This window comes from Copadichromis virginalis, linkage group LG7 (genome assembly GCF_057382275.1).
Source record: "Copadichromis virginalis isolate Kocher_CV1m ecotype Utaka linkage group LG7, C_Virginalis_male_GT1.1, whole genome shotgun sequence".
NCBI classification, from domain to species: Eukaryota; Metazoa; Chordata; class Actinopteri; order Cichliformes; family Cichlidae; genus Copadichromis; species Copadichromis virginalis.
The window spans coordinates 4,691,542-4,717,405 of record NC_140624.1 but is presented as its reverse complement, the minus strand read 5'-3'; the positions used below and the strand labels follow the sequence as shown (position 1 = coordinate 4,717,405).

At 40.7% G+C, this 25,864-nt stretch overlaps 1 protein-coding gene across 1 annotated transcript in view; it reads left to right on the top strand.

Moving 5' to 3' along the window:
- The window catches only part of LOC146704252 (neural-cadherin-like), a 114,625-nt gene extending 90,256 nt beyond the window's left edge, over positions 1-24,369 (top strand). The window contains exons 21-33 of the mRNA XM_085461273.1: positions 1,091-1,320; positions 1,781-2,058; positions 3,868-4,082; positions 5,463-5,590; positions 5,778-5,905; positions 8,053-8,176; positions 9,398-9,581; positions 9,812-9,978; positions 12,197-12,461; positions 12,955-13,138; positions 16,270-16,517; positions 21,741-21,895; positions 23,328-24,369. Of these exons, the coding sequence (XP_085317399.1) occupies positions 1,091-1,320; positions 1,781-2,058; positions 3,868-4,082; positions 5,463-5,590; positions 5,778-5,905; positions 8,053-8,176; positions 9,398-9,581; positions 9,812-9,978; positions 12,197-12,461; positions 12,955-13,138; positions 16,270-16,517; positions 21,741-21,895; positions 23,328-23,894 (2,873 nt within the window). The 3' untranslated portion in view covers positions 23,895-24,369. The remainder of the gene's footprint in view (positions 1-1,090; positions 1,321-1,780; positions 2,059-3,867; positions 4,083-5,462; positions 5,591-5,777; positions 5,906-8,052; positions 8,177-9,397; positions 9,582-9,811; positions 9,979-12,196; positions 12,462-12,954; positions 13,139-16,269; positions 16,518-21,740; positions 21,896-23,327) is intronic.
- Positions 24,370-25,864: the final 1,495 nt, after the last annotated feature.

Below are 25,864 nucleotides of genomic sequence, written 5' to 3'. Positions count from 1 at the left end.
GATTTGAACCCCCAACCTTCTGGTCATGGGGTTAATGGTTATCCTTAACCTAAAGATGAAGTTGAGGATTTTTCTCTGGCCAGCTCTAGCACATACTAGGGACAGGAGCTGGACTTTGAGGGAGCAAGCTAAAAATATCTGCCACACTAAAGGCAATATGGTAATGCCCAAGGAGACTAACTATAATGGGAGGTTTTTGATTTTGGGCTGAGTAACTGAACATTTTGATTGCACCTTGTACGTGACCCCAGGACTATAAGTAAAAAAAATTATATAACAATAAGTTTTCAATTGGATTCTTGTTCTCAGTCATCCTCCGCAGACAAAAAAAAGCATGCTCTTTGTTGTTGCTGTTAAATTCTTGTTCGAGGCTGATGTTGAAAAAGACAGCATCTCCCACAGGCAAGAATAAATTGGTACTTTTCATTGAATGATTATCAGGTTGTCAATCCAGTTAACACAAAAATAATATGCTGTCAAAAGAATTTTCTATACTTGCATTATTTAACATTTCTAAGCATTGTAAAGCAACCATTCATACTGCTTGTTGATAATCGTTTCCTCCTCCTTCTTCAACATTCTAAAGTTTATGTCAGAGTGTTCATTTTTTGACAGTCTCTCAGAGTACATTTGAGTTATAAAGGTCAGTTTGGAAGTGTCAGGTAAAGTCCTTGACATTTAAAAAGTCATTCAGCAAACAGAGTCAAAGGCTGTTATGGATGCGTCTGATTCCAGGTTGTTACCATTTTTGGGATATTAAAGGTGACTGCTCGCGTTCTCCACATATCACTGGAAGGTGAAACGCCAAATGCGATTGCCTTCGCGGTCATTAAAATATCCTGTTCGAGACAGTTTGTCAAGACTCTAACATTGTTTCGGTGAAAAAGTAAACAATTTGTGTTATGTGCATCATGATTCATTTGCCTTACGGATGACTCAGAATGGAAATAGGATCAATAGAGAAGGATGTTCGGCTACGTCTCACGCTAATAGAATCAGGAACTTGGTAGACTTTGATCAACTCTATAGTTGTCATTGACAAGTCAGTAGTTCTTATTTCACGAACCTCCCTTCTCTTTGTCTCCTGAAGGCATTACAGCAAAAGATTTTATCGACTCTCGTGTCGAGGGGAAGAGTCGGCTCGAGGCGTTCTGGGACTTCCTGTCTGAAACCTTGTCTGTCAGACCAGGGAGTATCAACGTTTTTAGCATCGCAGACAGAGACGAAAAAACTGTGGACATCCACTTCAATGTGCTAACTGATAATGGCTACCTGCGCCCAGAGAAGCTGCACGGTGTCCTCGACGCACATAAAAAGAAGGTACATATGTTATCACGTAGGATAGATAGTCATCGGTGCTTGTATATCAAGTGATACACCAGCAGCTTTTTATCTGCCCTTTGATTTCACACCAACTTTGTGTCTGTTTACTGCCTGCCCCTGTCATGTCTCTTTGTCTCTCCCATTTATTTGTTGTCTTTGTCTTGCCCTCTTTCGTCCATGTGTTCATTATGCATCGCTGTGATTCATCTGTCATACCCAATGACATATCATGATTCTTTAACAGTAGTCAGTTAGAATATTAAAATATTTATGATGAAGGCCTTGCCTTGCTCTTTTGCATTTCTCGTGAAGCTGTTTTGTTTCGCCAAGTGTAAATCAGCGTGTCCCGCGCGCCACCGGCATCGGTGATACAAATCCCTGTTATCTTCAGCCACAATTATTGTAATTCTCGTTTTTGTCTCACTCATCTGCTGCGCTCTTCCTTTCCTCTCTGCAGCTGCAGTCAGTATTGCGTGCGAACGTGCACCAGGTGCAAGTAGATGAGTGTGTGCACACCGATTGCAAGACATCCGGTGGCTGCTCCACACAGTTAAGCATCAGTGACTCACCCACCTTGATAGACTCGGGTGCTTTATCCCTGGTCTCAGTGAAAGTAACATCCTTGGCTGTGTGTGGCTGCGCTGCCAGAGAAATGACCCATCAACGCTGCTCTTCCTACTCCAGTAACCCCTGCCTTAATGGGGGAACCTGCATCGACACGCAGAACGGATACAGGTGAGAGGCATTTCTGCAGTTGTAAAGAACTTAAGATGAAATAGGTTCTTAAAAGATATTTAACGGAAATAAGAGCAGCAGTCTTCTTTCTAGTCCTAGTAGATTTGCTGTTAGAGTGATACCTTGGAAATTGAGCCCAGAATTACTGTGGGTCCCCTGTGAAAAAAATCTTCTTCAGCTGCAACGAAAAGAACTAAAAGTCTTGAGGAGCTCGGCTGTATTGTTAGCTAAATCTGCAGTTACATCATTTTTTTAAAGGCTTGCCTTTATACCGTGGAATCAATGTTTGAGTGTGTCCACGTGATTTTGAAAACTGAAGTCTGAGTTTATCTTGCCAGGATGCAAATAATGAGTCTAACCTCGGTATCAAGGTTATAGACCTGTACTTTGAATTTAACCTTATATATAAATGTCTGCAGTCAATATTCAGGTGTAGGTCTCTGTGAGCATATATCACCGAAGAAACAGCATGCACTTTGTTTCATGCACATACTTGTGCTTGGATTAAAAAATATATATAGGGCAAGGGGATTAACCCTTCCCCCTCTATGCACACAACTTCTTAAAATTTCAGTTAGCATGCAAGTTTGTCAATAGCAGCGTGCACACATTCTTTTCTTTAAATTGTCTCTGCTCCAATTGATCTGTATATTGCTGCAAGGAGCCTTTGTTCTGTAAGAAGAGTATCTCCCTGTATGTGTCATATATGAGCTCCTGTGAATGCAGTCCAGCCGTAAAGAATCCAATTTCTGCTTCTATTCTCTGTCAAAGGAGCTTAACAGGAAACCTCAGACAGCAGCTGATCAGATATTGTCAGTCAGAAGTAAGAAAAACATGCCATGCACCTCCTGATTTGGACCGGCACGACTCTCGAGGTGCACTGTGCTTTGCGTGTGCATATGTATGCATAAGGCTACACTCTGCCTAAGCCGCCCCTTTTGCTGCATATGGATCAGTATTCCTGACATGTGTTGCCCCTCTGCAGAATAAACAGCAATGGGAGAAATATCCCTTAACAGTCTCAGTACACACAGCTTTCCTCAGACACCGCATGAAAATAGATGGCTTTGACATTATCAGCAAAGCCAGCTTGTCTCACATGCCTGCAGTGGAGAGGACAGGATGAGATCAACTGGTCCCCTCAATCCCCACCATCAAAAATAAGCTGTTTTTCTTTACTACGTGTATCTTTGTATGGCATTTATGTATGATTATTTATGTTTAACACTGTGGTCTCACAAACAGAGTCAGCAAAATCATAAAACACATTTAATTTCCGGTTTCCAGTCCACTCAAGTCCTAATCAAAGTGGATAACTACAAGATGAAGCATTTGCACAGTTATCAGCCAGTGTGTAATACCTTAAGAGAAAATCTGTGGTGCTTCGACACATAGAAAAGTGAGAGAAATGGAAATAATTATCTTCCAACAAAGGAAATGTGATGTGCTGAGCAGGAACTCCCTCCAGAGGGTTCAGCTCAGACAGCTGTGATAGATAAAGAATAGATCAGAGTAATGTTGTGTTCATAGCTAATTGATTTAATGTGGAGTTGAACATTTGGGGCTTCGTGGCTAATGCTGATTTGAAAAAGTGCTTTCCCAGCTGTCTGTTGACAGCCAGCATGTTAGAGCAAAGTCAAACCTCTGTCTGCGTGAATCAACAAAGCTGTCACGTATGCCGGAGAAAAGTCGCCATGCACTTATCCAGAGATTGGACAGCGTGAAGATTTCTCCGAACTCAAAACTGAATGACACTGATTCTTTCTTTCCCCTTGATTTTCCACACTGTTTTTCTCCTTGGTGCTACAGGTGCCAGTGCCCCCCACAGCTTGAGGGGCCAGACTGTCAGCAGATGAGAGTTAGTTTCCTTGGCAACGGCTATGCCTGGTTTCCCCCCATAAGGCCTTGCTTTGATAGCCATCTTTCACTGGAGTTTATGACTGAGGAAGATGACGGACTGCTACTGTATGCCGGCCCGATGGCCACTCTTATGCCTGGGGACAGTGAAGACTACATGGCCATAGGTAAAGAAAGAGTCTGTATAATTAGATGTGTGCCAAGGGGCCTCTGGGCCATTACTGCACTCAAACCTGCGACTTAATTTTGTGTGTTTAATTACTGGGTGGTAGCTAATCAGATATACGAGGCAAATTTCGTTCGTTAGTGCACCACTGAGAGATAGGAGCACTCACTTGACTGAGTTATACCGTTAATGTGGTACTATGCAGGAAACCCCGTTTCACTGTTTAATGTGTATGTAATAGTTTGCCGTCTGCCATAACGAATTCTGTTTTGCTTACCCCTTGCGTCAGAGTGGCGGCTCAGCTTTAGAACAGCCTTATAGACTTTCAGTGTCTCACTCAAGGACACATCAGTGGGGTTTATTCTTGCTGACACAGAGGCTCAAAACTCAATCTGCCAGGTGAAGGACAGCAGTAAATATTTCATCAAAGTGAATAGGTTATTTTGCATTGGGACAGCTATGCATAAAGCTTTATAGTTACACTATGCAGCATCTAGACAAAGTGATTCAGTATCATAAGAATCATGGTAATGAAACTGAAATGATGTTACTACAGCGATTCATGTTATTGTTAATGTAATTAAAATTATGTGCTGTAATTGTGCAGATAAATTAAGTTTCCTCGAGTAGATATAGATCCATAGAAACCAGTCTGAATTGTATTTTTGGATTACAGTGCTGTCGCCATCATGATATAAATATTTGTGCTGTGATACATGCACTCACATGCATACAGTTTCAAATTACTATTCCCTCAACCCATAATTTTGTATTTTACTCAAAGGGGTTGATTCAGGGAAATTACAGAAAACATGCTTTCTAATTTACCACTGCTGATATCGAGCCATGCATATATATTTTATTCAGGTTTTCAGATATTTAACTCTCAGATTTTAGGTGAATTTGTAGGTGAATTCAGTGTCATTTGTGTCACCATTTAAAAAAATTTAATTCTAATTTCAGAAATCTTGCACAGAGCTCATTGGGAATAGTAACTCAGAGAAACTGACTATTAAGCTGCTTTTGTTTACAATTTGACAACTTATTTTAAAGCTATTTGTTTCTGGTGCAATTTTGATTCCGTTGTACAGCTTGGCTTTGTTACTGTATTGTCACCCTCCTTTTTGGTTCACACTGTGTTTTTGTTTTGAAGTGAGATGCTTTCATACATCCCTTGGGTTTTTCCTGTGTTTACACAAACTGGTTATTTGCATCTTGCATTTTTTTCCTGCCTGTTTTGTTTGTTTGTGATGCATTTCATCACAGTTTTTTATTCACTCCGCCTTTAGATTTTTAAAGTTTAATATTCTGCATTTTTTTTTTTAGTTTTATGCTGATTTTTAGACTAGTTGATGTAAATGCTCATCATTATCTTCCTCAGAGCTGATTGGAGGGACGCCTAGCCTGAAAATTAACCATGGTTCTGGGACCTTGGTGCTCCAGTTAACAAATAATGTCGGGGTGGCTGATAGACGCTGGCATCGCCTCGATGTGAGGAGCAACAGTAAAGTAAGACATGCACATTCAAGCCAAATCCCTCTGCATGTATTCCCCATTTTCTTCCTGAGTACGCAGAAGACATCAGATTATAATACATATACACCACAGTTTTAAGAGAGTGCCAGGCAGCAGTACACTCACACATCTACACATAAATTAGAGATGACCTCTCTCTTCACTCTTGCCCAATTTAAAGGAAGTGCGCTTTACTCTGGATCGATGTTCCACTGCAATTGTCATGGAGACAGAAGGCGTAGACTCGTGGGCAATGACAGAGGACCGCTCATCCTGTGAAATCCGAGGAGTCACACCCAACAGGGGAAAGTAAGATCAATATTTAAATAAAGAAAGTGTGACCAATGCTGCACATTATAACAAATCAAGTGGTTCCTTTGAATTTTGAAGGGAGCCAGTTTTAATAAGACACCACTGATAAATAATGAGATAATCAATTAATCTGTTATAATTTACCGTACACACAAGTGCACACACAGAAAAATACAATAGCTGCACTTGTTTAACTTGTTTAACAGTTGGGCTTTGTAATTTCTCAGGGGAAATTTGCCTAAATGCTAATTATTCATTCTCTTTGCTGGTCTTAAACCCAAAACTCTGCCTGACCCATGGGACAGTGTCTAAATGCCCAGTGTTTCCACAGGACTAAATAGTTCTCTAGCAACAGCAGCAGTAGTTTGCAATACTATTAAAAAAATCAAAGAATGCACACAATTGTTGATAGAGGGTTTTTTATGCCGTGCCAAATCACAACAGCAGGCAGCTCAAGATGCTTAATGCTGTAAGTTAAGGACCTTATTTAAAAAAAGCAATGAGACATTGTCCTATGAGCCAGTACTCGGTGACAGTAGGGAGGAAAAACTACCTTTTAACAGGAAGATGTCTCCACCAAAACCAAGCTTCTATTGACATTGTTTGGGAGGTGACTGAAATGATAAGGATGTTTGTACATCATGTCAACACTGCTTGGAAATGTCTTATTGGAAACCAGAGACCAGCTTTAGTAGATAAAGGCTGATCTTTGCTTGCCGGCAAACTCATAGCATTTTAATGTTGGATTCTTAGTTTACTATGAAAGTGCCATTTGTAATACATCCTTTGCTTTGACTAATAATAAAAATAATAAATAAATAATTTAAACCATTGCTATCAAAATCTAAATTGCTGCTGATTTATTTTCTATTCATACTCAGTTAAATGTTTCAGATTCAATATCTTAGCAGGAAAAATGACAAATCGGGCAGCTCATGTTTCATTTACTCAGGAAGAATGAGTCTAGCTCCCGTCACATTCAAGCAGAATTCCAACCGGCTTTGTCCAAGCTGGCAGTAATTGCTCTCACGACTGGCATTTCTGCATGCTGCAGTCTGTTTACATTTTTCCATCATGTTTCATTGCTCTGATTAGTTTTATGTCTATCAGATTGTATCCTGAGGCATTTTGGTCTGTGCCCATTGGACACACATCACTTGGAAATCAGACTAATTGCATTTATGCAACAATTTAAAAACTTCATTTACAGTCTGTTTTTTCTCTATTTCTGCAAAATAAATAAAACATTAAAACAATACGTTTATGTCTGGTATGTGATGCTGCAGTCATGTAAAACCTTTAGTCTTCATGCTGCATAAATAATATCAGAAATTGTGTTTATGCACGAGCATTATTTGTAAATGAGATCAGATAGTGACTCAGACTAGTCTGAGTTCAGAGCGTTCAATTTCTCTGTGTACCAAGCAGGCCTCTCTGGAGGAGGGGAGCTGTTGATAAAAGCCTCAGATATAATCCTTAAAATGCCAAACTAATCTTTCACTATGTTTCTGTTAATAGTGGCGCTCGCTTTGTCACAGCTATACATTTGTCCCCTCCCCCCTATCGCGGCCTTGGCTTGCCACTGTGCTCATTATTATGTTGTGTAATTAAGCTGTGAGCTTCTGAAGTTAACAATGCACATCAGAGCTATACTGCTGCTATTGCTGGTAATAACCTCTAAATTTTGTGAACCTTTAAGAAGCATTTAACTGTGTGTGTTGTGACTTGTATAGGGAACATTAATAGTTACGACATTTGCAGGTCAGATACCAGGTTAACAAGCTAAAATGATCACTTTGTACATCTCGTTTTGAAAATACCACCAGTATTATAGAATATTAGTTAGCATATTAGTTGGTTGTTTCAGGCAAATGTAATTGACCCATCATGCATATTTTAAAAATAATAGAAAAGGAACAATTTGCTGTCTAAAGATGTAAAGGTGATGAAAGCCTCAGAAAGATTCAGAATCATCTGTGAATCTCTACTATGAAAGGCCAATGTGCTTTGTATGCATTGGTTTGACTGCTGTGTCCTTCGTTATATTGAGAGCTGTGTTTTTAATTGTAGCCTCGAGAACATACTGTGCCTGGTTCCTTTTCTTCTGCTCGATTTCTTCAGTTTTTGTTCTGCATGCGTTTCAGGTATTTCAATGGAAGTCATGTTCTGCAGCTCGGAGGGATCAATGAGAACATGTCATATGAATATCCCCAGCTACAGCACAAACACTATACTGGATGTATAAGGAACCTGCGTGTGGACAGCAAGGTAAAGTCTGGAGCAGGTCAAGATTACCACATATGCATTACCATGAAGCCTTTTTATAAAGCTGGTTGGGTAGATGGGTGAATTGACTACTGTACTGTACCTCTTATTGTTTACCTGTTCGGATGACAGGCCGTGTAGGTGATGGAGGTCTCCACTTCAATAAGAATGTAAATGTGACCTCAAGGTAGTGCGGGGAAACCTTATGAATGTTGATGTTGGTTACTTATCCCTTTTTCTTCTGGTGTCTCTGTCTTTAAAATGTAAATGTACCAGTAATGATGCAGAATGTTATCAGTATTATACTCGGTAATGCTTTATCATGTATTAGATGATAGTTCATCTAAATGTATTTGCCTTACACACATGCTGCATTGCTTAATTAGTAAACGAATAGTTTGCAAACTATAAAGTAATAATGTGCAAAGTAACATTTATTACTACGGGCGATTTTAGAGTAACCTATCGCCACTAGCTGCTATTTCTTTGGAGGCTAGAGCAACTGGAGTGAACCTACACAAACACAGGGAGAACATGCAAAGTACACACCTGATGGTGGAATTGAACTTGGGACCTTCTTGTTGTAAGGCAGTAGTGCTAACCACAGTGCCACCATGCTTCCCCATGCTGTGCCGTATTTAATACTGTATTGGAAGCACTTTTAAATTGTTACCAGAAGTACATGGAATCAGTACAGATAACAGCTGCTACTACAGTAATGACAACACTAACCCGTTACTGTAACCACTTTTATACTGAAAGAATTTACACCCTTTCATTTGCTGCTGAAAGTGCAGCGCCTTCATTTTAATGCAGCCAACGCTTTTGTCTGCAGAAATAAGACACCGTGCCTGCCACCTAAATCCAGGTGTCAAGTACATCTTTTATTGATCAGTGTGACATGATTCAGGATTTTCTGTGCTTTAGCAACAGTTCTACAGCATTTATGTGTTGCATAGTGCCTCTGATAATATTTGTAGCTCTTGTTAACCATTAGTGTAAAAACTAACACTTTTAAGAAAGCCAAGATTTAAGATATTATTAAACAATTAAAAAATCAAATGTAAAGCTATAGTATCCTTCATTCATTTACGGTAATAACACAAAGTTCTTTGCAGTCATGTTTCTTTTCATCCCATCCACTAGAACTACAAGGACAGATACCTCCAACGTTGCTGTATTTTCACTATCTTCACATTTTTCTCCTCTTATTCTTACATTCAGCTATATGACCTTGGTTCCCCTGCTGAATCCTCCAACACATTGCCAGGCTGCACTCTCATTGATGACCACTGCGCCAGCCTGGAGCAGCTTTCCTCTTGTGGCAAGAGGGGTCACTGTCATGGGGACTGGGGCTCTTTAAGCTGCCTGTGTGAAAAAGGCTTTACAGGGCCACAGTGCGATCAAGGTACGCATGCCGGATACGTTTCGGTGGACTGTGACGTTTCCAGTCAGTTTTACATCTAAAACTTTGCAAAGTGTACAAACCAATTTGGAAAGTTGCTGCTGTGGGAAGATAACCTTGCCTTACATAAAGTGTTTTTGCAGAGCAGCATGCTCTTGCTGTGATAACCTCGTGTATTTCCCTTATGACGGTTGAATTAATTGAACAAGCTTTGTGTGTTTTTGATTGACAAGTGGCTCGAGAGTTCTCCTTTGACGGCCGGAGCCACATTCAGTTCCACCTTCTTTGGTCCCTACCGGCGCGACAGACTAGTGTCGAGGTTGGGGTGCGAACACGTGCAGCCACGGGCGTTATCCTCAGCCTGCTTTCCCAGGAGCAGAACGAATACCTGCATTTAGAGGTGAGTCATGACCGGTCACTCCCCTCAACCTTGACAGCCATGATTGTCTTGTTTATGAGCTTTAAAATGATGATTAGGACCCAGACAATGATTGCTGAAAATGCTTGTCAAACTAAGAGTGATTAATACCAGGGTTTGAGACATAGGGGTGGATACAGAGGGGGCTGGTGATTGACATATGTATGTTCTCAAAAAGGCCTTTCAGTAAGTCGGCAGAATGCTCCTATTGAGAGATTGCTATTTTAAAAAATGATGCCTCTTCTGTTCAGGCTTATTTCTGCCTTTGGTTAATATTTGAAGCACAATTTAGGGTGGCAAGAGAACAACGATGTGTACTGTAATAGGCAGAGGTCAGATCCCTCGCTCTGAGCTTTAGGGTTTCAACACAGCTTAGTTCAAGTGGGCAGCTCAAAGTGATGACTGCATACATGCTGCTGCTGTGCCACGGCGAGGGTGGAAAGGTGCTCACACCGAGTCAAGTCTGCTTCTCTTTGCCAAACCTCCATAATAGCATGCCTCTCTTGCCTGAGTGGATATGAAGCCAGTGTTTGTTGTCAAAGCCTTCTGTCTCACTCACTGACAGGCCAACTGTGAACAGCACCTGGAAGTAAACATCTCTGTTAGGGCTGCCACTTTTGGTGAACTCACAGGTCACCTGTTTGCAGTGAACCTGTCACCGTTTTTATGGTTTCCACACCACTGGTCTGTCGTTGAAAACATGCTTGTTATTTGTCCGACAGCATTGTTTAAAGAATCAAATCTTGTTCTTTGGGTCTTTACACTACACGACGAGAAACAGTGTTGTCCTCTTCCCTTGCCGCCGTGCAGCGGTGACAGGAAAAGGAAAATGCTGTAGCCTTTACTGTATGTGGGCTGTGAAGCCTCTGTGTGAAACCCTCTCTGGAGCTGAATTGGTGAGCTGTATAAAGTATCTGATGTCTGTCTGCAGCGGCACACTGAAACATTTTCAGCCCAGTTGTCTCAAAGCTCTTAGAAACACTTGAGCACCATCCTGGTGTGTTTTCTGACAACAAACTCTAATTTAAAGGGCTGCCTCTCTGCCCTTTTTTCTTAAGGGTAGATATGGAATAGAGTGCACACTGAATAAATAACCACACTTTCACACAAAGGTTACGAGGGGCTAGCTGGGTATAAACAGCATGTACCTCTCCAAGGAGTATGGAGGCTCTTTAAAGAAAACATTTATCTAATGCACTCTGCAAAGAAGCTTTTTTGGGGGGGCAGTAACAAACATGAACCGCAATACTGTCAAAGATCATCACACCCCTCCGAAACAGTAAAACTTTAAAACTCTGACATTTTTATTATTGAATGGGATTTGAAATGTGAAGGTTCAGGCATTAGACATTTACTTGAAGATTTTGTGCTAAGTGGTGATTGCGTAGATCTCTGGGGGCTCTGCAGAAAGTTTGTGTAATCTGATTTTTCTCCTTTAAGTATCGATTGAGTCCTTTGCTCATTTTTGTTGCGGACTTGAGGGCAGGATGAGGCAATAGGGAGCGCACAGTCAGCCTTTACTTTGTGCATGTGTGTGTGTTTGACCAGTAGGTGAGGCACATTTGAGATACTCATGCTGAGGGAGCAATAGTTAATGCTGGCTGCGCTGAATGTGAATTATCTTGCACCACTGTTTCCAATTAAGCTGTGGACATGTACAAGCTGCAGTTGCGGGAGCCGCTCATTGGTTGAGTCCATTCTGCTCGCTCATCCTTAACTGCTGAAGATAATTGTTGTTTCTTGTATACCTTCCCTTCGGGATGATTCTGGCCTCTGCCATGCAGCGATGTGTACAGCATCTCTGAAAAGCGTCATGGCTGCAAAATTGCTGAATTAATTTTTACCACTGAAACGTTCACGACATTTTTCTGGCTAGTCCACCAAGGAGGGTCTACTTGTCCAGATAGTTAAATTTCACAACCTAACCTTTTCCACATCGTGGGAACTGGCCTAACTCTTATGATATTGTTATGCTCACAATCTGTTTTTGCCCATCAACACAGTACAGTACAGCAGGAATGCAGTTAGTATTTGTGTCACCTCATTTCACAGTTTGAGTCACACTCTTGAAGTTTACACTAACATAAAGACTAACATCAAAAATGACCAGCTTTTTAGACAAAAGCCTTAAAGTCTCCAGTAGCAGAGTTTTGTTGCTTCCTCATCAGAATCTTAAATTAAGCATTACTATGCTTTTTAGGTTTTTCAGGGTCATCTGGCTGTTTTCTACAACCTTGGAGATGGAGACTATAACATCACACTGCCTTACCATCGCCTGGATGATGGAGACTGGCATGAGTTGGAGCTGTACCGATATGGGAGAGAGTTCACCCTGCGACTTGACAGAGGCGGAGGACGGCGAGAGGTAACGGCCTCACCTGGACAAAGTCGGGAGATCATCATTGACCCCGCTGTGGTGATGCTCGGAAACTCTTTTCCCTCAGGACATAACAGGAGCTTTGTGGGTAGGTTGCTATGCAGCTGTCTTTGAAAGAATAAGATAAATGAGTGGAGAAAAATCTGATAATGAATAATTTATGAATGACTTAGTGGTCAAACAGGTATTTACTGGTACTGGTGTGTTGATGCTGTGGTTTCCAGCAGATAAGAGAAGTGAGTCAGTGGCACTGGTGTGTATTTAAGTAATGTGTTGAACCTCATGCTTCCAACTGTGAGCAAACTAGCCAGCAAAGAGGAAAATATCCATAAATAAAAGCCTATGATGACAACCTGGCCTGAGGCTGTTCATGTGTTTGCCTGTGTGAGAGCATGTCTGAGCACTGGTTTGCAGATGTTTTTGTGCCTTAATGCAAGTGTGTCTGTTTATTTGACTTTAAACCCCTGCCACAGAGTAAATGTGTGTCTATAAAAGATTTTGCCTGAGGACTGGTTTTGTGCTTCTTTTGGATTTGTAAACAATTTTTTTCTTCTTCCTTCTCTTTTTCCTTTTTACACTAGGTTGCTTACGGGATTTGAGGTTTAATGGCCACTCCATCTCCCTGGATGAGGAGCAGCCTTCAGAGGGGATTCAGGTGGTCACTTCACAGGGGGTCTCTGTCGGCTGTGCTTCAGATGCCTGCAGGAAGCACCACTGCTCCCCTCCCTTGGTCTGCGTGGACCTCTGGAGACACCATGAGTGCAGGTGCAGCAAATTTACAGAATAAAAAACCTGAACTAAAACTAAGAAGGAGACAGAAGAGTCCGAAATACAATACCTCAAACTCAAGCACACAACCCCAGGGTTCGTGACAAACTAAGGGAGCCAGAGCACACGTACATTTTTAAAGCACAAGCAACTACTGTTGTGTTTAAGTGTATAAGTCTTAATATTGTTTGTTATATAGGACTGGAAGCTCAGTGCTGACATTACTAATTTTATTACAAGTTGATGGTGTTGTGAATTCCTTGTGTATTGATATGTGAGTTATTGCTGCCACATTCTATAGTCTCATTAAAATGCCAGCTATCTGGGTTCTGTTCATGGTTATAGATTTTTTATAGGTTTTTCAGTTTATCCTGGCTCCCCTGTGTAAAGTATCTGATGTCTCCCATCTTGTTTTTAGTTTTCCCGTCTTGTCTCTCGTGCTTTCTCTTTAGTTTGACTTTACCTGTTTTACCATCATGGATTACTTCAGCTGTGTCTCATTACCCTGATTTAGTTTAGGCGTGTTTAGTTCCCTGACTGTGTTTCGTGTGCTCAGTGTGTGTGTGTGTGTGTGTGTGTGTATATAAGCCCAGTCTGTTCTTGCTTCTTTTAATACTGCCTTGTGTTTCATGGAGCTGTTTAGATCCTTTTGTTTTCTATTAGCTTTTTGCATCTCATGGACTTTGGTTTCAAACTCAAATAAGGGTCAGTTTTATATTCACCTGTTCAGCCTTAGAGTCTGCATTTGGATCCTCATTCCTCAGTCTGTGACATAGTCTGCATGATAAAGTATCCTTGTGCAAGATACTGAACCCTAAGTTGCCCTGTAGCCATCCATTGGGGTTCGTTGTCTGAATGTTAGACAAAATCTGGGCACAGAAAAAAGCACTTGTCTGTGTAGGTTCTCAGTCATCCAGGTCATGGTTGTTTTAAGAGCTTGAAAAGAAGGTGATTAGACTTCAAGTTTTTTTAAGACATTTCAACTCTCATCCAAGAGACTTGTTCAGTTTTAGTGGAGAGTCGCTAGTTTTTAAACTCTAGTGGGCATTGTCCCTTAGAACATTGTCATTGACCCACTATTATTCATGTGTATAATCACATGAGGTTTGAAATACTCCTCTTTCAAACCATCTGTAACCATTATCCTCTAAGTACAGATGAGTCTTGTATCGCAAGATTCAGCTGTACATCTGCACTCAGAGTACAAAGGTCACTCTTTCAAGGAGGCCAGTGTTCACATTTTGGGCCGTGAAGACAGATTGCAAGAAGACGTCTGTGTCCACTGCGAAAAACCGTCATTGAACAGAGGTGACTGCTTATTACAAAAGCTGTCAGCCACCTACAATGTAGTCTTGACATGATCGCGTAGGTTCTCAGTCATTTATGGTCGACCAAGTAGTTGAAAAAGAAAGCAACTTAAAGAAGTCTTGAGATCCCTCCCCACGTGCCTCAACCGCTTCACTCTTGCTCACATCTTGTGTCAAGTGACCTAAACGGGTCACATGATACAAGGTCTCACAGTGCTTTCACCTGAAATCTCTGGTGGTAACGACCCATATGAATGTGTATATGAGGGTTATAGTAAGAAAGCACTTTGAGTGCTCAGATCTAGTAGAAAAGAGCTATATGAGTGCAGTTTGTTTAAATGTACATTTTGCTATTCATTATAAACAAGGTATGGTGGTCAGGTTTTAAAGGAGCAAACTTCCAGAGGTCATCTATGACAGGATTAGGAAATATTTCAATTTGTTAACTAAATGTCAAGAGGAACAGCATCCAAGGGCCACAGAGTTAAGCAGAAATACCATGCACAGTTAGTATACCTTATGTGATGTCACATATGTAATGTCTTGTATGCAAAGTATGAAGAGTAATGTGGCAACGCACATGAATGGCTTGTTTTTGTATAAATGGTCTCTGTTATCAGGACGGCTTTCACAGTGGACAAAGGCTTTACATGTTTCAGCAAGTGCTGTTATTGTCCTCGGTCGGCTTCACTAACTGCTTCTACATAAGCCATCTGCGACTGCTGAGCTCATTCGGCATGAGCTGACCTGGTCACACATGGCTTCCTACACAATAAGTACTTGATGTGTTATTGTTTATCGCACTGTTCGTAGGTTGTTCTTTATGTGACAACCGCCCGAGTATTTATCAAAGTTACCAAATAATAAAAAAAGTTAAGAATAGATCTAACTTTATTTATGAAGCGCTTTTCAGAAACATCATTGCAAAGTGATGTACACTGCGATATATATTTAAAAAAAAATCAATATATTCCAATATACTGGAACACGCCACTTAAGCACATAGAAAAATAACAATAGATAAGAAGCAGAGAAAAAAATATTACATTTACGTCAACATAATAATACAAAGATTTTTGTGGACTTTTGAAAAGAAGCAATTAAAAACATTCCAACACTGTGCTAATTTCAGATCATTCTTGACATTAGACACTTACCATGACAAACATGCTCACTTGTTCGCTTGGCTCTGTTAAGTGCCTTAATAAGCCATGACAGTGAATCATAACACAGAGAGTTCCACACTAGTGCAAACTCCATTTTTATGTATACACTTGAAGTCAAAGTGTCCACCAGATGGCAGCTATTTTAAGAGCATGCCTGTTATACTGTGTGTCTAATAGCGTGTGAACGTGAGAGAATAGTGTATAACAGCAGTGACAGTCAGGGCCTTGGCTGCACCTTTAAACTCTGCAGGACGACTAAATTTCCCGGCTGTGATTTTGAAACTTTGACATCCATATTCTGTGATTGCTGCAGTGCCTCAGGATACAAACCAGTGAGAGAGGCAGGGGGTAGGGGTGAATGATATTCAGGGGATATTTTGTACAAATATACAGAGGAACCACTACTGCAAAGCCAATCTTAGCTTCTCAATTTCTTTTACTGTTTTTTTCCCCCCTCTCCAGTTACAGTCGACACTGTAACCTTCAAAGAGCATATCTTTGAATCTGATATAAGAGGTGTAACTCTTCAGGGTATTATTTTTACACTGTCAGCTTAGGTCTCATAACTCTGTGGAGTGCAGTGCTCTTTTTTTATCTGACAGCTTCCCAAGTGTTTCTTGTCTCAGCATTACACTGCTGTGTCTTCTCCGTGCAGATGCCCCCCAGGCCATATAACCAAAGAGAGCTCTTTGGGAAAAGTTTGCGTCTACACACTCTGTGCCAGCCGGCCTTGTCGCCACGGCACCTGCGTGGCTCACTCTCCGTCCCGATACTCGTGCCGCTGCAGTGAGGGATACCGGGGCCGGCACTGCGAGGTGACGCTTGCCATGTTCCACGAAGACAGCAACAGCCTCAGCCTGAGCTCCATGTTCGCCATCAGTATCTGTGTCATGGCCTTTCTAGGTAGCTATGTCGACTATGTCCTCTTCTACCTGTGGTAACCCAACACTCAACATCTCTGCTCAGTTTTTGTATGTTTTTTGTTCCGCTTTTTTGTCTGAGGTGTTTCTTTTCATTTATTGTGTTCTTTTATTTCTGTTTGTTGTTGTCACGCTTTAATTATCACATCATGTTATGGTTTTATCTGTAACATCCACTGTTTTATTAGTTTTTCACCCAGGTTTGGTCCTGTGAAATCTATTCACACACATATCTTGTAGTGTTATTGATCTCTTGAGTTGTGCCAGGATGTGATTTCTCCATGGGTGGTTGGTGAAAACATGAAACAAATATCTGCAGTGGAAGAGAAGCGGGGAGAGAAACACTGTATGTCGTATTTTGTGATTCATGGGGAAGCTGTAAGATTCCTTGGAGAAAAGGGGCGTTTCTTTATGTGTTTTTCTATATTTCTCATCACACCTGTATTCCCTGTCTCTCCCAATGTTATTCTCTGACTTCAGCAGTCAATTTCACTCTCAGCCTTACTTTTTATCTTTCCATCTTATTTTATATCCCACCATCCACTCATTTTACCCCTTGATGGGTTTTTTTTATCCATTTCTGCCCATACTTTTCCGTGCATTACTGTTTTCCCAAGTCAACCCTAATATGGCCAAAGTGTGCACTTCACTGTAATATACAGCATGTGGAGCTGTAATGAGAATCGCACACAACAGGCAAAACTTTAGGAGGTTGATTCAACAGTAAGGGTTTGATTTAGGCAAAAAAAAAAAAAAACATACTTAAATTCTGTTAAAAGCTGTCAAAGTTTCCAGAATCACTCTCAGGCTTAAGGTTTAAACTGGGCTTAGAGTCACAGAATTACACGTTAAAGCAAAATTTTGAGTTGGATGAGTGTGTATATTGGGCAAATAAATATGTGCATTTTGCACATAATTTTATAATCTAGAGATTGTTACTTTTCACATGAAGTCTCATACATACATGCATTTTGGCCTTGCAATTCTTATTTTATAGGTTTTTCAATTTTGTTACATCAGTTAGGCAAAAATGTCATACAACAGGTTGGATGGTAACCTAACCCTAACCCTACAGATATGCATGTCGTATAAAAGATTCAAAATATGAGCAATATTATACTTTAATTACACTGATACTAGAAAAAATGATCACGTAACCTCAAAATCCTGCTTTTTAAAAAGTAAGGTTTTAGAAAATATTTTACGAGAAAGACAGACTTGTCAAGGTTTGGGTGATGAAGTGTGTGAGCCTTCATTGAAAGACCTTCCCTTTGAAGACTCATCTGGTGATCTGTGGTTGCGCTCTGACATTTGAGGGGTCATAAGTTTAAAAATGTATACCAGAGAAGAGCCACTGACTGCTTTGTATGTGAGGAGCAGAATCTTAAAATCAATAATCATAAGATGAGGGCGATGCTGGCTTTTCTTTGTGCCTGTTGAGAACTGAGCTGCTCCGTTCTGACATTTTCATGTTCGTGATTGATGTCTGAGTACATGCATTATTAAATTGGGGCAGTATAAATACATATATGGAAAACCTTTCCTAGCCATGTATTAGGTTTACTTTTTTTTTTTTTTTTAGCTGAGGAAAGTCAAAACAAATGTTTTTAAAAACAGAAAATATGCATTCGTTTTGTTAAGGTGCAGAACCTTCAGTGATGATCAGTTTTAAAGGTGAAAGCCAACAGTCAAGAAATGAAAACTATACCTTTTGACTCCAGAAGAAGGTACAAGTGTGAGTCTGTTTAGAATGGCAGATAATTTAATTCCTTTCTATCACTAGACTAGTATGAAGCCTATAAAGAAACACAAAAGAACATTCAGAGTGAAAAAGACACAAGATAATTTGAGTATTGGTAGACATTGTGTTTGTTTTCTTTGTCAATCATAAACTGATTGTTTACTCTATGAAATGGCAGAAGCTGAAAATACATAACATCTATCGATGTGTCGAAAGACGAATGAGAGAGAGGCTAAAATGAACCGGGGAAACAGCTTGATCAGCCATCAAAACTGATCAACAAATTCATTATTCAACTAATGTTTCAGCTCTAGACTTGAAGCAGTTAAGTACTGATGGCATTGGCCCGCTTGTATAAGCAGTCTAATAAAGCTGCATGGTTGATGGTCTCATAAGCTGTGTTAAGATCTAATAGAATCAAGATTCAATATCTTCCCACATCTGCTGCCAGCGGGGCCTTTTTAAATGCATATGCATTGATATCTCGCCAATTGTGTCAAAAAAGAAGGACGATTGCATTAATTCATGGTTAATGTTTAGGAAAGGAATGAGTTAACGGCATTACTTTAAGGGTTTCTAACTAAGGAACTATGTTTGTTTCTGCTACTCACAAAGCTAAACACATGCCCGTGTGTGTATGTAGCAGCAGTCACTTCTCTCTATAGCGCCACGTTGCTATTTATGAGTCTTTCTGTCACATACAGGCTTATAAAACGCTCGGGCAATTCAATACACTGTCCCTGCCGCTATAACTAACTTCGTGTTCCCTCCAGGGCATGTGGCTAGTATTGGGACATCAGTTATTCTGACACACGAGAGTGAAACATACAAAGCAGTCTTCAATATTTGATAATGAATTCAAAGATGATGGCATCTATCATGAAAATTCATGTGTTGCTTGCATGCTAACTAAAAGAAGTCCATTTGAAATAGCTTGTCCACTGTTGCAGCGGAGGCATTTATATTCAAGGCTCAAACTTTTCACCTCACCAAGAATTACAAACTGTTCCTTAATGCAATTCAGATTAGAGTAGCACTCTTTGGTGAGCGTAATTACATTTTCGCACCTTAAAAAACCACACACTATAAACTAAAATAAATCTTTCACTAAAACATAATGAAGAAAAAAGAGAAATCGGCCGTCTTGGCTGAACGTGGAAGCAAAATTAATCCACTTTTTGAGTCAGAGAACAGCTGTTTGTACTGTATGTAGTTGTTTAATGATGATCCCCATCACCACAATAACACACTCGCATACAGCACGCTCTCTGCACTAAGTGAGACCACTAGCTGGGTGCTAAATTAAAGGGGGACTCCTACTCTGCCTCAACATGCATTAAAAGTTAAAATGATCATTCATTATTAAGTTTTACATAAGCCATCACAAGCTTACAGAATTTGAGTTCAGTGTGTGTTATTGACAGAGCCAGATGAGCCAATGTCTGACCAATCCTCATTAATCCAGCATCAGATCTGACGTTCTGTTTCTTGATGAATAGCAGAAATTAGCTACCCATATGGGCTCTGGCTGCCAAACGATCTTGTAAAGTGCCTGTCCTTTTCATCCCCTGAAACTTTTATAAATAAAAAATTTTTTTCCAACTCCTTCTCATCTCTCACCTGTCTCATTTCCTTCTGCTCGGTCGTCACTTTTCTTTTCTCCCTCGTCTTCCGCTGATGTTTCATCTGTCTCGGAGCTCATTTTTCCCTCATTAACCTCAGACTGGAGCTACAGCGAAAGGGTTAAGTGTTTTGATCAGGCTCTGTTGTCGTTTACTCCATACTCATTCATAATGCACGGTCCGATCGAGGCTAACATCATAATACCCTGGTCATAGTAATGGTTAGAGGGCAAAGAGGCAGCAGTGGTGTTATGGATTGATGAATGAGTGCGATGGTTGTTCTCCACCCTGAGTGATATTGATCTCACTGGAGTTTAGCTGCACACACCCATATAACTTGAGGCAGTAGTGGCTGCAGGTGTAGGGGGGAAGGCAGCCTCGGTGTGTGTGGGTGGGCGGTGTGGTCAGTGTTTACCTGTTAGCAGTTGTGTGTGTGTTTGTGTGATGGAGGGAGTGTTCTTAAGCTCCACTGCGCTGTGTATCGAACTCCTCCCCTCCAGAGATTCTTTTCATATCAATTCAGGTGATTTTTTAAGGGTTGAGCGCGGGCCTGCAGGCAGCACCTCAGAGCAGGTAATTCTCGAGGCGAGGGGCTCAAGCTGCCGTCTGGTTGGTGCCGGGCCTTATCAAAATTCTGATGTTTTCTGCAAGGGTACTCTGGCGTAACAGTGAAGGAGCCAGGTCAGCTGATCAATACCGTTCTCCCCTCTACCCCATACTGAGGAGGGTCAGCTGAGGATCGAGGGAGGGGGATGCTTGCAGACTCTATTTTTCTATCTAACATGAGTGCAGAACAGAAGCAGAAAAGTGTAGCAGAAGAAATAAGAAGTTGGTGGAGACTAGCTCGCGGGACTTGTTTTTGTCTTTGTTTGTGAGTACCTTTTAGCGTGACCCCCGATGAGTCGTTGCCGCATTATTCTCTTTCGAAGCAATTACTTGAAAAATCCAGACTAATGTGATTACCCCGCATTTCTCAGAAGATTTCCAATTAAACTGATACTTGACTCACACCATATAAACTATTCTAGTTGAAATGGATCCCATCTCATGTGAGAGATAAAAGCCAAGGCCAGGCAGAGGCCAGAGAGGGACTGAAAAACAAGAACACTGAGAGAATTAATGAGTGAGGAATGGAAAAGGAAAGACAGAGGCAAGCGCCAATATATAGAGACCAAAAAAACGTACACAGATAAAAAGGGGGATTCAAGTTGCGAACTAGTAAAAACAGATAGCGAGAAAGGAAAAAAGAGAAAGAGAAGGATGGCAGATGGGAGAAAAATATTGGTTGAGATTAATGGACTTTAAAGGTCAGTCCAGCATGTTGTATAATTCAGCACACAATAGCTGTGATTGATGTGTATGCTTTAGGACCTTTCTTTTTCGGCTCCCGCTGCATTCCTCTCAGAGTTCTTCCGAGCCACTGAGGCTTTGAGTTTAAGCTGGGAGGAGTACAAATTCAGTTAATAGGTTTCTGAGGAACTGCGGTCTTTGATAAGACAGGAAACAGAGAGGCAACATCAAAGGGAATATAGGTAGAAAGGTGGTGCCTCCGTTTGCACGTATGTTTTATTAGTATGTCCTAACTGTAGTCAGTGCAGCTAACAGGCCTTACGGGACAAGTCAGTGTGATGCAAAATGTATTTACAGTCATGTATTATGAGTCTGCGTTACTTATTTATTTGTAATTAAATTATATCCTGACTGCAGTCAAGTATTTCCTAGAACCTCCTAACTTTTTCGATTTACATATGCAGCCAAAGCCGTGCTTTTTCAGCTCAGGAGTTCATGCTAATTATGTGACAGTGCTCCCTGCTGCGTTAACCTGCTCTCTGGCACCCCTCAGTGTTGATGCTGGGCCTGTTTCTCTACTCCTGCTGGAGGAGACACAAGGGCTTAAAGGAGGGTGTGTACCATGTGTCTGCGCATCACGGCGAGTGGGAGGACATCCGAGAGAATGTGCTCAACTACGACGAGGAAGGTGGAGGAGAGCAAGATCAGGTAAACGTAAATGCATTCTGACACAGAGAGTAAATAACAACCAAACTTACATAGAGTACTTATTTAAGTTCTTATTTCCAGGGTTATGTTGATACCATTAAGATATATTATTTTAAAGTATATATGAACAGAAATAAAACATCAACACTGGATGGAGAATATTTGTTGGTGTTTTGAGATAAAAATCTACATTTGCAAGATAAAGCAGTTGAATTTAGGGAAGTATTTATTCTCCTTTAACAGCAACAACCATGTTATGTGTGATTTTGTGATGTCCAAGATCAAGTCTTTCCAAAACCTGATTTTTCTTGTTTTCTAAATAATTAGGTTTTAGATTTTGTGTGTGTGCTTTGGATCATCCCCCATCATCACTTAAGCTTCGGGTAGTGTGCCGCTGCCCTGACATTCTATTTAAAAGAAATCTTGGTATCATTTTTAATTCACCGTTCAGGCGCTCGATGGAATAACACTTCCAAACAGGATGTTCCCTCCTCTGTACTTCACAGCTGGGACGTAGTTTCAGTGTTGGTGTCCAGTGCTTTTTTTTTTAATAATTTTTTTATCTTAAAAACTATGGTAAAAATGTTGTGGAGCATTTATGTGCACAGGTGCAGCTCTAGACTTGAGAGATGGTGCAGTGTCTTTTTGGAGAGCTGTAATTTTCTTTGTAGTGTGCTTCCAGCAGCAGCACTTATTCAGTGTTTTTCTTGTAGCAAACACCTGTACATGTCAGTCCCATTTTTTTGAGTGATATTTTCTTAATTGGAGAACCTGACAGCAAAAATTTGAAAGAATATTTGAAGAAATTAGAACAGAGGTTCACTTTTTTTTTCAAGCCTGCGCTTTGACTAATTTATCTGTTTGAAATGAGGAGCACAAAATTTGTGTTTCATCCTCAGATTGTGGGGTTTTTTCTGTTGGTTTTTTTTTGGTGTTGTGGTTTATTATTTTGTATAATCGTGACCTAGATAAAGATTCAGCTATATCGTGTGAGTCATAGTCAAGAAATCTTGTTAGTCTCAATTCACAAACTATTTCTTGGAACCGCAAATTGCCTGGAGTATAGAATTGTGAGTCAATTAGCAGAAATTAAGAACGTAGATACCAATAGCTGTTAACGCCTCAGTTTTAATAGTGCTTGTAGTAGCAGTTTCCTCTTTCTGCAATTAGATAATTAATTACTTGGCTGATCAATGGTCATGTTGTTGCCAACATCTCTTCTTACATGCTGGATCTTTGTCTCAGTCTTAGGAATGGGTTAATTAGCTAGCAGAGGCATTAGCTGAGCTGCACAGCTCAGATTAAGGTGGTGTGCCAGTGTTGTTTTTCATCATCTCTTAAACTCCCAAAAAAGATTACACAAGAGGAAAACCGTATCTGTTCTTCTCTTCTTTCTTTTCATTCCCTTCTTCTCTCTGTGTTGGTCTCTCAGAATGCCTTTAACATGGTGGAGCTACAGCGCTCCCTCCAGCCAAGCCCAGCACAGTCACTCCGATATAGTTATCCTCAAAGCATCATCTCTTACCCGCAGACTAAGCCCACCCAGGACACCAACAAAAATGGCACGTCTAATGGAAATGGCAGTGCCGCGATTGCTCTACGTCTGGCAATTCCTCCTTCAGAGACAGAAACCTTGCCGTCCCCTCTGACCTTCCGCCGCTCCCAGAAAACCCTGTCCTTCTCCAGCCAGGACTTGGCCCGCTACCTGTGTGAGGTCATCAGGGACATGGATCACCCTGAGGATCTCGGCACTATGACCACACCACGGCGTCCTGCAGGAAAGGAGCGCGGCCTCGCTGGTGTGCGCTCTCTCAGCTCCCTAAGTGCAACTCAGGGTTCAGAAGTCAGACTTCAGGCAGCCCAGAGCACTCGGCTGGACAGGTTCAAAAACCTCCGAGCTGTGGTTAGTGATTTAAGAAGAGACTCCAAGACTCCGGAGGGCCAGAGAGACAAACTGAAGGAGAGCAGGGGGCAGCCGAACTGCGAGAAAAGCGGATGAGGTTGCACTCACAGAAACAGAACTGAAAGTTGCAAAAAAAAGCAACGGGAATCAAAAGTCGTTGGTTGAAATCCAAAGGGAGATAATTAAATGTGATATACTTTGAGACTGGGAGGTTTGGTCTCTGTGAAGTCTGCTATAAATGTACTGTATTGATGAAACTTTGAACATTTATGTTCTTTGATATGAACCATGTTTACCAATGAATGATCAGATGTGATGTATTGTTTACTTGGCATTGCACTGTACAGTATTTACTCTGCAGAAAGCACTTTTTGGAAGCACTCTGTGTCAACACTACTCATGTCATAAAACTCATAAGAGTAACGTCTGAAAGCAAGACTCCAAATGAGTTTCCTGTGAGATAACTTTTCTTTGCTGTCAATGACTCATGAAATTAATTATGTGAAAAAAACGATTTTGTTTCATTTGTATTATCTATTTCCTTTTCAATAAATGAATATCTTTGATAATATTTCAAAGTTGCTCTCATTCAAATACGAGTTCATAATTAGTGATGCTCAAGTTTTCAGCTTTTGAAGTTGAAGCTAACTTTCATCATCACTGAAGTAACAGTATTCCAGGTTTTATTTAGATGATGAGGCTGGAACAGCTGTTCTTGTCTTATTCAGCTAACTATTACCAGCAACTGGGGCCTCTGATGAGAAAAACAAAGTCAATTTCAGGATTAATCATTCATGTCCAGAGCCTATAGCCTCCTGACCTGAGCTTCTGGGAGTCTCCAGAACTCAAAGTGCGGGGGTCCCAGCAGGCAGCCCTACATCATACTTAATTGGCCTGCATTACTGGAGTTAAACAACTGTGACACTGGAGCAAGCCGCTGGGGAAGCGCACAGAGCTGCTGCTTGGGCCTGATGTTCCTGTCTGTCGGCACACCTACATAATGCATCGTGCAAAGAGATATGAGAGGTTCAGAGGGCGGGTTTGACTCCCCGTAAGTCTCTAAAAAGCTTTACTCGTTTTGTAGTCAGTCTGAAACCAGCGAACCAGACACACGAAATACCAGATATCTCTGCCTAAACTTAAAGATCATTGTTGCATGTTACATACGTGTAATGCTACATGTTTTTCTCTGTGTTAATATTATTATTACTAAATTGCACTTGCTCTACTTTTGTTCACTCCTGTCTAAGATAAATGCATTGCATGAATGCACACTGCCATCTATTGGCAGGCTACTGGCACCACTTTTCCCATAAACAACATCTCATTATTTTCAGTATGAGCTGTTGTTTCTGATTCAGTTCATTTCTGCAGAGCACGCGGGTTGATTTCCGAGGAATGGGTATTTCTATTCTGGAATCATGATTCACAGTTTAGCCCTGATAATATTCCACTTATTAAAAGTCGGTCAAGTATTGTGTGCACGATAAGTGTAAATGTAAACATTTCAGTTTCACTCCTTCAGTATTTAAGTAAGTATACCCACTTAGACAGTTAAATATCATTACCAGATAATTTTGGATTTAAAAAAAAGCTGAATAGAACTTGGCTTCTGACCCTCTTTCAGCATTTTTTATCATCACAAATTAACTTCCAAGACTCGGAGTCTCCAAACACCTCAGTGTTGGTGCCCACTGTTGAACAGATGCGACATCCCTGTAGGTTTTGTTTGAGACTGAAAATGAGGTTTTTAAAAATTTTGCCTTGCTCCCAAAACTACTTTTTTATTTTTATTTTATTTATTTACTTTACCAAAAAACAACAACATTATCTTTCCATTAATTATTTCAATGGACGTAATTTAGCTTTCAGCCATTAGTGGACACTGTTGTTCCATATACTGTACCACAGCAATCCCATGGTGCAACTACAACAGCGCCTGAGGGGCTTTTACAAATGAAAACCACAGCAAATGAGTGGAGAGCCAGCAATGAGGGGCTTAAGTACCACAAAATCTATTAGAGTCATACGTTCCTATATCAAATTTCAGACAGTGTATCCAGATT